The following is a 14678-nucleotide window of genomic DNA, read 5'->3' on the forward strand; positions in this document are numbered from 1 at the left end:
TGAGGAAGGCTGGAGGAAGTTTTCTAACTATTAAAAAAAAATGCTTAACTGTAAATATGTTTAAATTAACTTCCAAAAGTAAAAAGCCTTCTTTCAGCAGCAGCTGGGGGCGCTGCTCTCTCTTCCAGGGCCTCAGCGGCGGAAGCAGTCCACCAGGTGCTTTGAGTTCCAGGGCCCGGCGTTGTTGGACAGGAACTGCTGGTTCACAACAGCCTTGGCACTCTGGTAGAGCTGGGCCTGCATCTGGAACGAAAGAGAATGTCAAATGTACGTGTGTGTGTGTGTGTGTGTGTGTGTATATATAGGTTTTTGAACAACACAACTTGAGTTTATGGCATGCATGCTTTATTCACTATAACAAGATTTCAAGATTTCTTTATTTGTCACATGTAATGTAAACTACATGGACTTAAGTATTGGGCCACCTACACATTACACCTATCAGAGCTTTCCTGACCTCCCATTCTAAACTCATAGGCATTAATATGGAGATGGTCCCCTCTTTGCAGTTATAACAGCTTCCACTCTTCTGGGAAGGATTTCTACAAGATTTGGGAGTGTGTCTTGGGGAATAGCTTTCTATGCTTTCTATGCTTGACAATTCTATGCTTCCAAGTTTGTGGGAACAGTTTAGGGAAGGCCCTTTTCTGTTCCAGCATGACTGTGACCCAGTTCCAGCATGACTGTGACCCAGTACACAAAGCAAACTCCAACACTCAATTTACAAATGACAGATTTACAAATGTACAAATGACACAAGTACTTAATTACACAATAAGTACTTAAGTATTTTTATACAGTATAAAGATAGGGGTGAGAGAATATATACTGGTCTGGATGGATTATGCACATGCTATATATTGATATAAATTAATAAATAAACCGGTGGGGTATATGACCATTTGCATTTGCATGTGGTTATGTTATGTTCACTAGATGTTCTAGATGGTCGTTCAGGTGCTGGATGTCCTGTTGGAAGAAGCAGACTGCAGCAGGGAGAGCAGTCCATTTCCTGGGTGGCTGGGGTCTTTCAGGATCCTGTTGGCCTTCCTTGCTCTTGCATCTTCTGGTGTAGATGTCCTCAAGGTGGGGGACTTGCCCCCCCCTAAAAAAGTACATTCAGCTGACTGTACCACTCTCTGTAGCGCCTGGCGATCCTGAGAGCTGCTGCTCCCGTACCAGCTGGCGATATTCCCAGTCAGGAGGCTCTCGATCATGGATGAGTAGAAGCTACATTGGATCTGGTGGGACGCTCTGAATTTCCTCAGTTGGTGTCGAGTCTGGGAGGGGTCATAGTGTTGAAAGCTGAACTGTCGTCAATGAACAGCAGTCTCACATGCTCTTGTCGAGGTGGGTTAGGGTGGTGTGGAGGATGTGAGTCTTGTCTAGGTGGGTTAGGGTAGTGTGGAGGATGTGAGCTCTCTTGTCTAGGTGGGTTAGGGGGGTGTGGAGGATGTGAGTCTTGTCTAGGTGGGTTAGGGTGGTGTGGAGGATGTGAGTCTTGTCTAGGTGGGTTAGGGTAGTGTGGAGGATGTGAGTCTTGTCTAGGTGGGTTAGGGTAGTGTGGAGGATGTGAGTCTTGTCTAGGTGGGTTAGGGGGGTGTGGAGGATGTGAGTCTTGTCTAGGTGGGTTAGGGGGGTGTGGAGGATGTGAGTCTTGTCTAGGTGGGTTAGGGTGGTGTGGAGGATGTGAGTCTTGTCTAGGTGGGTTAGGGTAGTGTGGAGGATGTGAGTCTTGTCTAGGTGGGTTAGGGTAGTGTGGAGGATGTGAGTCTTGTCTAGGTGGGTTAGGGTAGTGTGGAGGATGTGAGTCTTGTCTAGGGGGGTTAGGGTAGTGTGGAGGATGTGAGTCTTGTCTAGGTGGGTTAGGGGGGTGTGGAGGAGGTGAGTCTTGTCTAGGTGGGTTAGGGTAGTGTGGAGGATGTGAGTCTTGTCTAGGTGGGTTAGGGTAGTGTGGAGGATGTGAGTCTTGTCTAGGTGGGTTAGGGTAGTGTGGAGGATGTGAGCTCTCTTGTCTAGGTGGGTTAGGGGGGTGTGGAGGATGTGAGTCTTGTCTAGGTGGGTTAGGGTAGTGTGGAGGATGTGAGTCTTGTCTAGGTGGGTTAGGGGGGTGTGGAGGATGTGAGTCTTGTCTAGGTGGGTTAGGGTAGTGTGGAGGATGTGAGTCTTGTCTAGGTGGGTTAGGGTAGTGTGGAGGATGTGAGTCTTGTCTAGGTGGGTTAGGGTAGTGTGGAGGATGTGAGTCTTGTCTAGGTGGGTTAGGGTGGTGTGGAGGATGTGAGCTCTCTTGTCTAGGTGGGTTAGGGTAGTGTGGAGGATGTGAGTCTTGTCTAGGTGGGTTAGGGTGGTGTGGAGGATGTGAGTCTTGTCTAGGTGGGTTAGGGGGGTGTGGAGGATGTGAGTCTTGTCTAGGTGGGTTAGGGTAGTGTGGAGGATGTGAGTCTTGTCTAGGTGGGTTAGGGGGGTGTGGAGGATGTGAGTCTTGTCTAGGTGGGTTAGGGGGGTGTGGAGGATGTGAGTCTTGTCTAGGTGGGTTAGGGTAGTGTGGAGGATGTGAGTCTTGTCTAGGTGGGTTAGGGGGGTGTGGAGGATGTGAGTCTTGTCTAGGTGGGTTAGGGTAGTGTGGAGGATGTGAGTCTTGTCTAGGTGGGTTAGGGTAGTGTGGAGGATGTGAGATATCTCTTGTCTAGGTGGGTTAGGGTGGTGTGGAGGATGTGAGTCTTGTCTAGGTGGGTTAGGGTAGTGTGGAGGATGTGAGTCTTGTCTAGGTGGGTTAGGGTAGTGTGGAGGATGTGAGTCTTGTCTAGGTGGGTTAGGGTGGTGTGGAGGATGTGAGTCTTGTCTAGGTGGGTTAGGGTAGTGTGGAGGATGTGAGTCTTGTCTAGGTGGGTTAGGGGGGTGTGGAGGATGTGAGATATCTCTTGTCTAGGTGGGTTAGGGTGGTGTGGAGGATGTGAGTCTTGTCTAGGTGGGTTAGGGTAGTGTGGAGGATGTGAGTCTTGTCTAGGTGGGTTAGGGTAGTGTGGAGGATGTGAGTCTTGTCCAGGTGGGTTAGGGGGGTGTGGAGGATGTGAGTCTTGTCTAGGTGGGTTAGGGGGGTGTGGAGGATGTGAGTCTTGTCTAGGTGGGTTAGGGTAGTGTGGAGGATGTGAGTCTTGTCTAGGTGGGTTAGGGTAGTGTGGAGGATGTGAGTCTTGTCTAGGTGGGTTAGGGTAGTGTGGAGGATGTGAGATATCTCTTGTCTAGGTGGGTTAGGGTGGTGTGGAGGATGTGAGTCTTGTCTAGGTGGGTTAGGGTAGTGTGGAGGATGTGAGTCTTGTCTAGGTGGGTTAGGGTAGTGTGGAGGATGTGAGTCTTGTCTAGGTGGGTTAGGGTAGTGTGGAGGATGTGAGTCTTGTCTAGGTGGGTTAGGGTAGTGTGGAGGATGTGAGTCTTGTCTAGGTGGGTTAGGGTAGTGTGGAGGATGTGAGTCTTGTCCAGGTGGGTTAGGGGGGTGTGGAGGATGTGAGTCTTGTCTAGGTGGGTTAGGGTAGTGTGGAGGATGTGAGTCTTGTCTAGGTGGGTTAGGGTGGTGTGGAGGATGTGAGCTCTCTTGTCTAGGTGGGTTAGGGTAGTGTGGAGGATGTGAGTCTTGTCTAGGTGGGTTAGGGGGGTGTGGAGGATGTGAGTCTTGTCTAGGTGGGTTAGGGGGGTGTGGAGGATGTGAGTCTTGTCTAGGTGGGTTAGGGTGGTGTGGAGGATGTGAGTCTTGTCTAGGGGGGTTAGGGTAGTGTGGAGGATGTGAGCTCTCTTGTCTAGGTGGGTTAGGGTAGTGTGGAGGATGTGAGTCTTGTCTAGGTGGGTTAGGGTAGTGTGGAGGATGTGAGTCTTGTCTAGGGGGGTTAGGGTAGTGTGGAGGATGTGAGTCTTGTCTAGGTGGGTTAGGGTAGTGTGGAGGATGTGAGTCTTGTCTAGGTGGGTTAGGGGGGTGTGGAGGATGTGAGCCATCTCTTGTCTAGGTGGGTTAGGGGGGTGTGGAGGATGTGAGGTATCTCTTGTCTAGGTGGGTTAGGGTAGTGTGGAGGATGTGAGTCTTGTCTAGGTGGGTTAGGGTAGTGTGGAGGATGTGAGTCTTGTCTAGGTGGGTTAGGGTAGTGTGGAGGATGTGAGTCTTGTCTAGGTGGGTTAGGGTGGTGTGGAGGATGTGAGTCTTGTCTAGGTGGGATAGGGTAGTGTGGAGGATGTGAGTCTTGTCTAGGTGGGTTAGGGTGGTGTGGAGGATGTGAGCTCTCTTGTCTAGGTGGGTTAGGGTAGTGTGGAGGATGTGAGTCTTGTCTAGGTGGGTTAGGGGGGTGTGGAGGATGTGAGTCTTGTCTAGGTGGGTTAGGGGGGTGTGGAGGATGTGAGTCTTGTCTAGGTGGGTTAGGGTGGTGTGGAGGATGTGAGTCTTGTCTAGGTGGGTTAGGGTAGTGTGGAGGATGTGAGTCTTGTCTAGGTGGGTTAGGGTAGTGTGGAGGATGTGAGTCTTGTCTAGGTGGGTTAGGGTAGTGTGGAGGATGTGGGTTAGGGTAGTGTGGAGGATGTGAGTCTTGTCTAGGTGGGTTAGGGTAGTGTGGAGGATGTGAGCTCTCTTGTCTAGGGGGGTTAGGGTAGTGTGGAGGATGTGAGCTCTCTTGTCTAGGGGGGTTAGGGTAGTGTGGAGGATGTGAGCTCTCTTGTCTAGGGGGGTTAGGGTAGTGTGGAGGATGTGAGTCTTGTCTAGGTGGGTTAGGGTAGTGTGGAGGATGTGAGTCTTGTCTAGGTGGGTTAGGGTAGTGTGGAGGATGTGAGTCTTGTCTAGGTGGGTTAGGGTAGTGTGGAGGATGTGAGTCTTGTCTAGGTGGGTTAGGGTAGTGTGGAGGATGTGAGTCTTGTCTAGGTGGGTAAGGGTGGTGTGGAGGATGTGAGCTATCTTGTCTAGGTGGGTTAGGGTAGTGTGGAGGATGTGAGTCTTGTCTAGGTGGGTTAGGGGGGTGTGGAGGATGTGAGTCTTGTCTAGGTGGGTTAGGGTAGTGTGGAGGATGTGAGTCTTGTCTAGGTGGGTTAGGGTAGTGTGGAGGATGTGAGTCTTGTCTAGGTGGGTTAGGGTGGTGTGGAGGATGTGAGCTCTCTTGTCTAGGTGGGTTAGGGTAGTGTGGAGGATGTGAGTCTTGTCTAGGTGGGTTAGGGTAGTGTGGAGGATGTGAGCTCTCTTGTCTAGGTGGGTTAGGGTAGTGTGGAGGATGTGAGTCTTGTCTAGGTGGGTTAGGGTAGTGTGGAGGATGTGAGTCTTGTCTAGGTGGGTTAGGGTAGTGTGGAGGATGTGAGTCTTGTCTAGGTGGGTTAGGGTAGTGTGGAGGATGTGAGTCTTGTCTAGGTGGGTTAGGGTGGTGTGGAGGATGTGAGTCTTGTCTAGGTGGGTTAGGGGGGTGTGGAGGATGTGAGTCTTGTCTAGGTGGGTTAGGGTAGTGTGGAGGATGTGAGTCTTGTCTAGGTGGGTTAGGGGGGTGTGGAGGATGTGAGCTCTCTTGTCTAGGTGGGTTAGGGGGGTGTGGAGGATGTGAGTCTTGTCTAGGTGGGTTAGGGTAGTGTGGAGGATGTGAGTCTTGTCTAGGTGGGTTAGGGGGGTGTGGAGGATGTGAGCTCTCTTGTCTAGGTGGGTTAGGGGGGTGTGGAGGATGTGAGTCTTGTCTAGGTGGGTTAGGGTAGTGTGGAGGATGTGAGTCTTGTCTAGGTGGGTTAGGGTAGTGTGGAGGATGTGAGTCTTGTCTAGGTGGGTTAGGGTAGTGTGGAGGATGTGAGTCTTGTCTAGGTGGGTTAGGGTAGTGTGGAGGATGTGAGTCTTGTCTAGGTGGGTTAGGGTAGTGTGGAGGATGTGAGTCTTGTCTAGGTGGGTTAGGGGGGTGTGGAGGATGTGAGTCTTGTCTAGGTGGGTTAGGGTGGTGTGGAGGATGTGAGTCTTGTCTAGGTGGGTTAGGGTAGTGTGGAGGATGTGAGTCTTGTCTAGGTGGGTTAGGGGGGTGTGGAGGATGTGAGTCTTGTCTAGGTGGGTTAGGGTGGTGTGGAGGATGTGAGTTATCTTGTCTAGGTGGGTTAGGGTGGTGTGGAGGATGTGAGTCTTGTCTAGGTGGGTTAGGGGGGTGTGGAGGATGTGAGTCTTGTCTAGGTGGGTTAGGGTAGTGTGGAGGATGTGAGTCTTGTCTAGGTGGGTTAGGGGGGTGTGGAGGATGTGAGTCTTGTCTAGGTGGGTTAGGGGGGTGTGGAGGATGTGAGTCTTGTCTAGGTGGGTTAGGGTAGTGTGGAGGATGTGAGGTATCTTGTCTAGGTGGGTTAGGGTAGTGTGGAGGATGTGAGTCTTGTCTAGGTGGGTTAGGGTAGTGTGGAGGATGTGAGGTATCTTGTCTAGGTGGGTTAGGGTAGTGTGGAGGATGTGAGTCTTGTCTAGGTGGGTTAGGGTAGTGTGGAGGATGTGAGGTATCTTGTCTAGGTGGGTTAGGGTAGTGTGGAGGATGTGAGCCATCTCATCCTCTGTGGATCTGTTGGGTCTATGTGAACTGTAGGGGGTCTAGTGTGCTGGGCATTGAGGCAGGCTGGTCTTGGGTTCTTCGGTACGGGGATGATGGAGGACGTCTTGAAGCATGTGAGGACAATGGACTGCAATGGACATTGGACCAGGGACAGGTTGAATATCACTGTGAACACAGGAGCCAGTTGGTCGGCGCACGCCTTTCGGACCCGCCCTGCATTACCGTCCGGCCCCGCGGCTTCCTGACAGGATCTCATCGCGCCCGAGGAACCACTGGTCTCGCCGTCTCACTTGTAAAGTCGGGACGTAATAATCTTAAATATCAAACATGTTTGATATTATTGGGGCCGCCCGGATGGGTCTGCGAGCCGATCGGGAGGTATAAGATTGGATCTGATCTGTAAACCCTCACATTACAAGATCATCTGGGCCCAACATCGGCCCCGACCAACGTTCCAGACCAGATTTCTCCTCTGATTGTCGGGAGGGGTGAATCGGGGATAAATCGGCCCAAAAATCCTGTAGTCTGAGCCGGCATAAAGCTTTCCCTCCCCAATGTTCACTGAAACAAATAGGAGTTTTTATTTCTCTTCAAAACATGATTTCCTGGTAACACACCTTAACACTGCGACATGTGGGGAGTTCCAGAAAGGATTGTTGTCCACTCAGCTTTGCAACTTTCCTGAAGTAGCTGTAGAGGGCGCTCTTGCACAGTCTACTGGTACAGCCAGGGCCACTCATATAGGGGAACCTGAGGGAATGAATGAATGAATGAATGAATGAATGAATACCACCAGGCTAGAGAGCAGACAACTATGTGATGTCTACACAACTGTAGGACAGCCCAATTTAGTACATCTACTTAAAAAAAGGTAAATTGTATTAGGAATAAATACAAGATCATAATCCAAAGCTACATGATACCAAGTTATTCAGACACTGTCAGGCATACAATTACCACCATTATGGGAAAGTATTTCCAAGAGTTATTGGGAGCCAAAGGGGATGTTTACATTTAGCTTTTATCCAAAGCGACTTGCAATTATGAGCTAGTTAAGTACTAGCGGGGTTACTAGTGGGGTTAAGTACCTTGCTCAAGGGCACAACGGTAGGCGATTGATGGGAAATCACTTGTCAAGTGGCTTTGTCCGGTCTTGAACCAGCAACCTTCAGTCACTGGCCGGATGCCACTGGGTACCTAGCGCCCTCATGATATGAGACTTGTTCTAATGAGTGTGTCTCCTCTAACTCACCCATCAGCGATGAGGCCGGTCGTACTGTCCAGGACCTCGATGCTCGTGTCCCCTTGGCACCAGTTGACGCTCAGGTCTTTGAGGTTGGGGGAGACGAGAGGAGAGCCCACGCCCTCGCCTCGCAGGAAGAAGATCTTCTGCCATCGGAAGGGCGGAGTCAGCTGGTCCTCCCAGCCCTCACCAAGGCGCTTGTTGATGGTGTCGGACACTTTCTCAGAGTAGTGGCTGGAGTCACCTGACGCATGCAGACGCTGACATAACTAACGGCTTCGCAACTAACGGCTTCGCACTTCCCTCTCCATCCTCTCCCACCATCATGACGCAGTGACGTAGGGAATATTCTGATTGGTCACCATCATGACACAGTGACGTAGGGGATATTCTGATTGGTCACCATCATGACACAGTGACGTAGGGGATATTCTGATTGGTCACCATCATGACGCAGTGACGTAGGGGATATTCTGATTGGTCACCATCATGACGCGGTGACGTAGGGGATATTCTGATTGGTCACCATCATGACACAGTGACGTAGGGGATATTCTGATTGGTCACGATCATGACGCAGTGACGTAGGGGATATTCTGATTGGTCTAACACTAATCATCAGTAATGTATTTTCAGGGACATCGACAGGGGTTTTGATTTTGCAGTGGAAGTATCAAGTTACATCAGGTTGGGATCTTCAAAGACCCCATGTGCTCATGGGTAAAGACTATAACCTATGTAAGGCCTATTGATTCACAAAATCAACTGCCTTGCCACCATAGCTGACTAGATGAGACTGATATTATCCACCGAACAACACTGCTCCACAGCTCTGAGACATCACATGAAACATCACATTACATAAACATCACATTACATAAACAAAGCATCTTACCCAGCACCACACTGGTGATGTAGAGGGGCTGGAGGAAGTGGCTCAGCAGCGCCCCCTGGACCCCGGTCACGGTCCAGCGGCACAGCTTGTCGCTGTCGGCCATGCAGCAGACGCGCGCCCCCCAGGCGCTGGGGTGGAGGAGGGCAGCGGGGATCAGGGAGCCCTTCACGTGGCACTGCAGCTTCAGAGAGGTGTAGCTGCTGCTCTGGGTTTTCCTACAGGGGAAACAGGAGGGCAACCATCAAAACTACTTTTTATTTACCGTCCATCCATCCATCCATCTTCATCCGCTTATCCGGGGTCGGGTCACGGAGGCAGCAGTTCCAGCAGGGGGCGCCAGACATCCCTTTCCCTGGCAGCATCAACCAGCTCTGCCTGGGGAATCTTTAGCCGCTCACAGACCAGTGCGGAGGTGTAGTCCCGCCACCTGGTCCTGGGTCTACTTTATTTACTGTATATAGCGCATTTCATACACAAACGCAACACAATGCACTGTGTTCTGCTATCAACCACAGGTAAGTACCTATTAGACACAAGTAATTGCGCACGCGCGCACACACACACACACACACACACACACACACACACAGTGTTTAAGTTAGTCGATAATTAGTCGTGTTCAGCCTAAAAAGTTGCACACAAGCACATGGTCATCAACTGGGGAACTTGATGTTGGCACAATGGTGTCCTACAATATAGAGAAGAATGTCGGCATCACAACAGTATTTGATTTTATCATGAAAGATTTTGCAGCGGCCATTTTGGTTGGTGGTCGTCACATGGCCTGTGTTCTAAGAAACCCCCCCACACACATCTTGATCACAGTCATGACGCACCCTAAAATGACCTAAAATGGTCTGGCCTACAATGTTATTTAGAGGGTATGTCTTTCAGAGAGCACGCACTGACACAAGTTTCTCATTTGTGAGGGCTGATTTAATTCAAGGTCATTTTGTTTTAATCTAGGGACATTTAACATTATTTCCATATTTTTCATTTATTGAACGCACCCAATAAAATGTTTCTGGTGAATGATAATGTGTGATTTGATATGATAGAGTTATATTTCAAGAACACAATGCATGAGCACTGATAACATGTCTTTCACTTTATTACTGTCCAATTGAAACCTTTGGAAAAAAAATTCAGCCCCAACACACACACACACACTTACATGAGGATGCACTGCGCAGCTCCCTTGGGGGTCTGGCTGGTGTAGAGGTGCAGGTAGATGTGGGGTTTGAGCTGGAGCAGGTGGTCTGAGGAGCTCTGGTAGATGGAGCGTTCCTTGCTCTCCGGGTCGGGGCTGAAGAACAGCAGCAGCTGCTTCCACAAGAACCTGAACACAATCAGGACGTATTCCTCTCGGGTTCCGCTCTCTGGCAGCACTCCAATACAATCCAACTTTATTTATAGAGCACATTTAAAACAACAAGAGTTGACCAAAGTGCTTTCCATTTCAATCAATACAAAAAACACAGTAGACAACACAATAGGACAATAGAAGCATAATGAAAGATAATAAAGAGCAGTGATGAAACAATGCAGATTGAGGGGTAGTTGTTTACGTTGAGAGAGGTCAGGGAGGAGTTTTTACAGCTCACTGTTCTGGCCCCCGGGTGAAAGCGCTATACACAAAGTTTGATTTGTTTAAAAATGTGAACAGAAGCAAAGTTCTTACCTTTGGAGAGCCCTTTTGGCTGTGACAACGGCATGACAGTCATGAACCAGGGTGCCGGTGAAGCAGAGCCAGCCGCTGTAGCTCGCCTGGCCCGTCCCCAGAGCCACCACCTCGTAGCGCTCGCAGGACTGACCCCCGGTGTCACACACCTCTGAGGAGGGACAGATGCATGAGAAAATAGGGAGGCACCGATTACTAAATTCTGGGACGATGCCGATGTTTAAAATAACAATCCGGCCGATGGCTGATGGCTATTTTAATTTTATTTTTATTCCCGCTTTTGTGCCAGGGGAACAAAGAAATGAAGTGTTCCAAAACACTTATTTTTTATTTTACTTTAATTTGGAAGCAAACTACACGTGCGTTTGTGGCGTTACGTCACACTTTGTTGTTATACACTTTGTTGTATAATATAACACCTTGCTGATGTTTCTAATCTAAACTTATGAAACTTGGGCTCATCAAGTAGGACTATGTATTAACTACTGTAGAACCTACATTTGTAATTACAAGTGTAGCTTTGTGGAGAGAGTTAGTCGTTACTGCCCTCTAGTGGCTCGTCGGAAATATTAATAACTCCCATCACTACACTCGCAATGTTAATAACGGAAAATGAAAAATAATTATTGGATCGACCCTGTGGTCTGGAATTTAACAGGTTCTTCCATCACCCTTGCTACACCCCTCCACCAAGTTTCAAGAAAATTCGTCTTGTCATTTTTGCGCACATACTGATGTACTATCGCACGTACGCACAAACTAACAAACGAACAAATTAACAATAACAAATAGACACACGGCACCGAAATCATAGCCTCCTCCCCCGGACTTCGTAAGGTAAGCATACAGGACCGTGTTTCCCCTGCCATTGCCTTGAAGGGGCGGCCCAAAAACTCAAAAATAACGGACTTTTAGATCGCTAACATTTTTAGCATAATGCTGTGTTCCCACCCGGTGCAAATTTTTCCTGCGGCGCGGTGAGTTTACATAGAAAGTCAATAGAATTTGTGCGAACTGGGCGCGGGCGGCGCGAATCGCGGAATCCGGCGGCCAGGAGTCGCCGCGCGGTGACATTTGCAAAAGTTCAATTTTTTTGACTTTCTGCGGCGGATTCGCGTGGCTACCCATTGATCCCGCGGCGAGATTGGACGAACTGGGCAGCATGAATTTTCTCGCCACGCCCGGTGTGAACACAGCATAAGACTGGGGAGTGAAAGATGAAATGAAAATATTTTCTGCTGCTGGGTAAGTAATGTAACCACAGTGATGTCATGTCTTCTGATGTTAGTAACTATGTAGGGCATACATTGTAGGTTAACATTAGCTAGGCTGTGTGTTGTGGACTAAATGGGTTAGTTCACATTTTTCCCATTTAATCTATGCATTTTCAGCAATGCTTTTGCGATTTATTTTCAGCGTTTATACGCATTTTCTGCAGGAAATTTGTTTTTTTTGTAATGTTTTTTTTTTTTTTAGAGCATGGAGGTCACGCAGCCCAGGACAGAGCATGGTAGTCACGCAGCCCAGGACAGAGCATGGTAGTCACACAGCCCAGGACAGAGCATGGTAGTCACGCAGCCCAGGACAGAGCATGGTAGTCACGCAGCCCAGGACAGAGCATGGAGGTCACGCAGCCCAGGACAGAGCATGGAGGTCACGCAGCCCAGGACAGAGCATGGTAGTCACGCAGCCCAGGACAGAGCATGGAGGTCACGCAGCCCAGGACAGAGCATGGTAGTCACACAGCCCATTTGGACCGAGGAGTTTTGGAAACTTTTTTCCGCTTAGATAGGATAAATTGGAAGAGGAGACACAGACCGGAGCGTCCCGGAGGGCAAATGACAAATAAGTAAGTCAACCTAACGTTATACGTAGATCTCTGCTTTGAAATGTCTAACCTGGCTAACGTTAGCTAGCTGCATTTCATATCTGCCTATTTGGCTAATCATAGAGTAATTCATAAGAGTATTAAATAGAGGTCACAGTAATTCTCTTAACATGTTGTGTGTGACAGGCCGTAGTCAGCAGAAGAGGCCTCACCTCTCTCCAGGACGAAGGCAGCCAGGGTGCTCTTACAGCTGGTGAACTCTGGGAACTCCCTCAGGAGGTGATCAAACTTCACACTAGACACCGCTGCCACCCCGTGCTTGTGCCATTCTGTGACACCCACTAGAAGAAGAAAAACAGGGCAGAATGTAGGCCTGTAGCTGCCATGTTGAATTGGTTAAACTCACTCCTCAGTTGAACAACCCATGCATCCCACACCATAGCAGGGTTTTTCCTGCATAGAGGAAATTGCTTTTAGCCAGAGCCAAAGGAAAATCACCAGTGCCAAGATGCTAAAAATTGAGAATAAAAATAGCAATTCAAATCCTCTCCAAATGTGTTTGATAGCTTGTTTCAAGTGCAGCCCATCCCTCTTTCTTGCACTGTCATGGTTTGGACCACTAGTAATGGAGATCATTAATTCATGGGTGTCACAGACCGGCCATGTTGAGGACCTGCACAGGTGTATCATTTGTCTGATTGGCTCTACTGCATAGAATCCTATGCAATCAATTAATATGAAACACCTGTAGGTCCTCAAAATGGCAGATCTGGGACTACAAATGAAACCCACGAATAGACAGGTTATCAGTATCTTAAACTTTTTGCCATTTTGTGTCATGTACGCTGGTAGAATATAGGTCTATATATGCTGGTAGAATATAGGTCTATATATGCTGGTAGAATATAGGTCTATATATGCTGGTAGAATATAGGTCTATATACGCTGGTAGAATATAGGTCTATATACGCTGGTAGAATATAGGTCTATATATGCTGGTAGAATATAGGTCTATATACGCTGGTAGAATATAGGTCTATATATGCTGGTAGAATATAGGTCTATATATGCTGGTAGAATATAGGTCTATATATGCTGGTAGAATATAGGTCTATATACGCTGGTAGAATATAGGTCTATATATGGCAGGCTACTCGGCATAAAACAGGTTTCCCCCCCATAATTGTGTGTGTATCACCCCCCAAAAGACTCATTCTGAGCCAGGACAAACACTGATAGATCAGCAGGCCTCACCTCCAGCCCTCGTGCTTCTCTTGGGGCTGCTCTCTGGGTTGTCAGACTGGTCCAAGAGCTCCTGCTCCAGCAACCTGCTGTCCTCCTTGGAGGGCGTCCCAGGAAGTGAGTACTGATCACACCCATCCTCATCATCATCGGTGATCTCCCCCGGGTCACCCAGCCGGGGCGCCCTCAGGCCATGGCTGGGGGAGGGTGACCTCCCCATGGGGGGGCAGTCCTCTGACAGCACGGCCCCAAGCAGGTCTGGGGTTCCGGAGGATCCAAACCCACCAAGACCAAACTCCCGGCCCCGGAGGCCGCTGCCTCCCCGGTGGAGGCCCAGGTGGAGGCCCAGGTGGGGCTCTCTCTCCGAGGGGAAGCGCATCAGGAGGGTGGCCGCCATTCTGGGGAGACGTTTCTTCACAACCGGCTGATCCGCCATTTTGACTCGGATGTAGGCCGATCTGCAGAACACGGTTATTATGTTCACTCAAGCACCCTAGGTTAGCTAGCTCATTTAAACTCTATCCTTGACCTGGGATGAACTCTAACAGACCTTTACGAGGCTAACACCTGACGAATTATATTATATTATATAACTAGCAACTGAACACGTGAGTTTTAAACTTGAACATGACGGGAGGTGCTGTGGAAAGCTACAATTCTTATACAGTACTACCTCTTCACAAGTTAAATGTTCCCCATTATGTGTGACATTTTTGTTATTAGAAGCACCATATTTAGCATGATGTTTTAGAATAGCTAACGTTCACAAACACCCACCTGTTCTCGGATGTCAATCAAAGTTGGGGAAACTAACGTTCGCGTGAAGCCTGAGCCAGTAAGGACACGATTTTCAAAATAAAGGTCCCGCAAATTCAAGTAGTCTCATCGCCCTCTAGCGGTAGTGTTGCGGTAGTGTTCCTAATGACGAGAGAATGAATGGGATTTCTCATTGGACATTTTCTGAAAAATTCTATATCGGCCTACATCGAAAAGTTAGTAGAATGCATTAAATATGATATACTTGGAGACAAACTTTATTGATTCTGGTGATCATAGTTAATTTTCAATCACAATCCGAATTATGCATATATTTTTTGTAACGAGGTTGTAAAGAACTGCATACATACATGAGGTCATTTTCTGCGCCTCTGCGAGCTTGCTGACTCCTCCAGCTAACATCTAACACAATACAACCAAATTACAAAGTACAAATCAGTACACCTACGAAAGTGCCGATATGCATTGCATGGCTGGCAGAATACTTC

General features: G+C 48.7%; 1 protein-coding gene across 1 annotated transcript; it reads right to left on the reverse strand.

Moving 5' to 3' along the window:
* Window positions 1-117: 117 nt before the first annotated feature.
* Window positions 118-13849, reverse strand: adad2 (adenosine deaminase domain containing 2; the record flags this gene model as incomplete). Its single annotated transcript, XM_084450412.1, has 8 exons — window positions 118-243; window positions 7142-7274; window positions 7777-8011; window positions 8663-8877; window positions 9837-10001; window positions 10344-10494; window positions 12384-12512; window positions 13426-13849. 8 exons carry the CDS (start codon window positions 13847-13849, stop codon window positions 133-135), a joined length of 1563 nt encoding a protein of 520 aa, XP_084306538.1. The 3' UTR covers window positions 118-132.
* Between the last annotated feature and the right edge of the window lie 829 nt (window positions 13850-14678).

Source organism: Borostomias antarcticus (genome assembly GCF_949987555.1).
Source record: "Borostomias antarcticus genome assembly, chromosome: 15".
NCBI lineage: Eukaryota > Metazoa > Chordata > Actinopteri > Stomiiformes > Stomiidae > Borostomias > Borostomias antarcticus.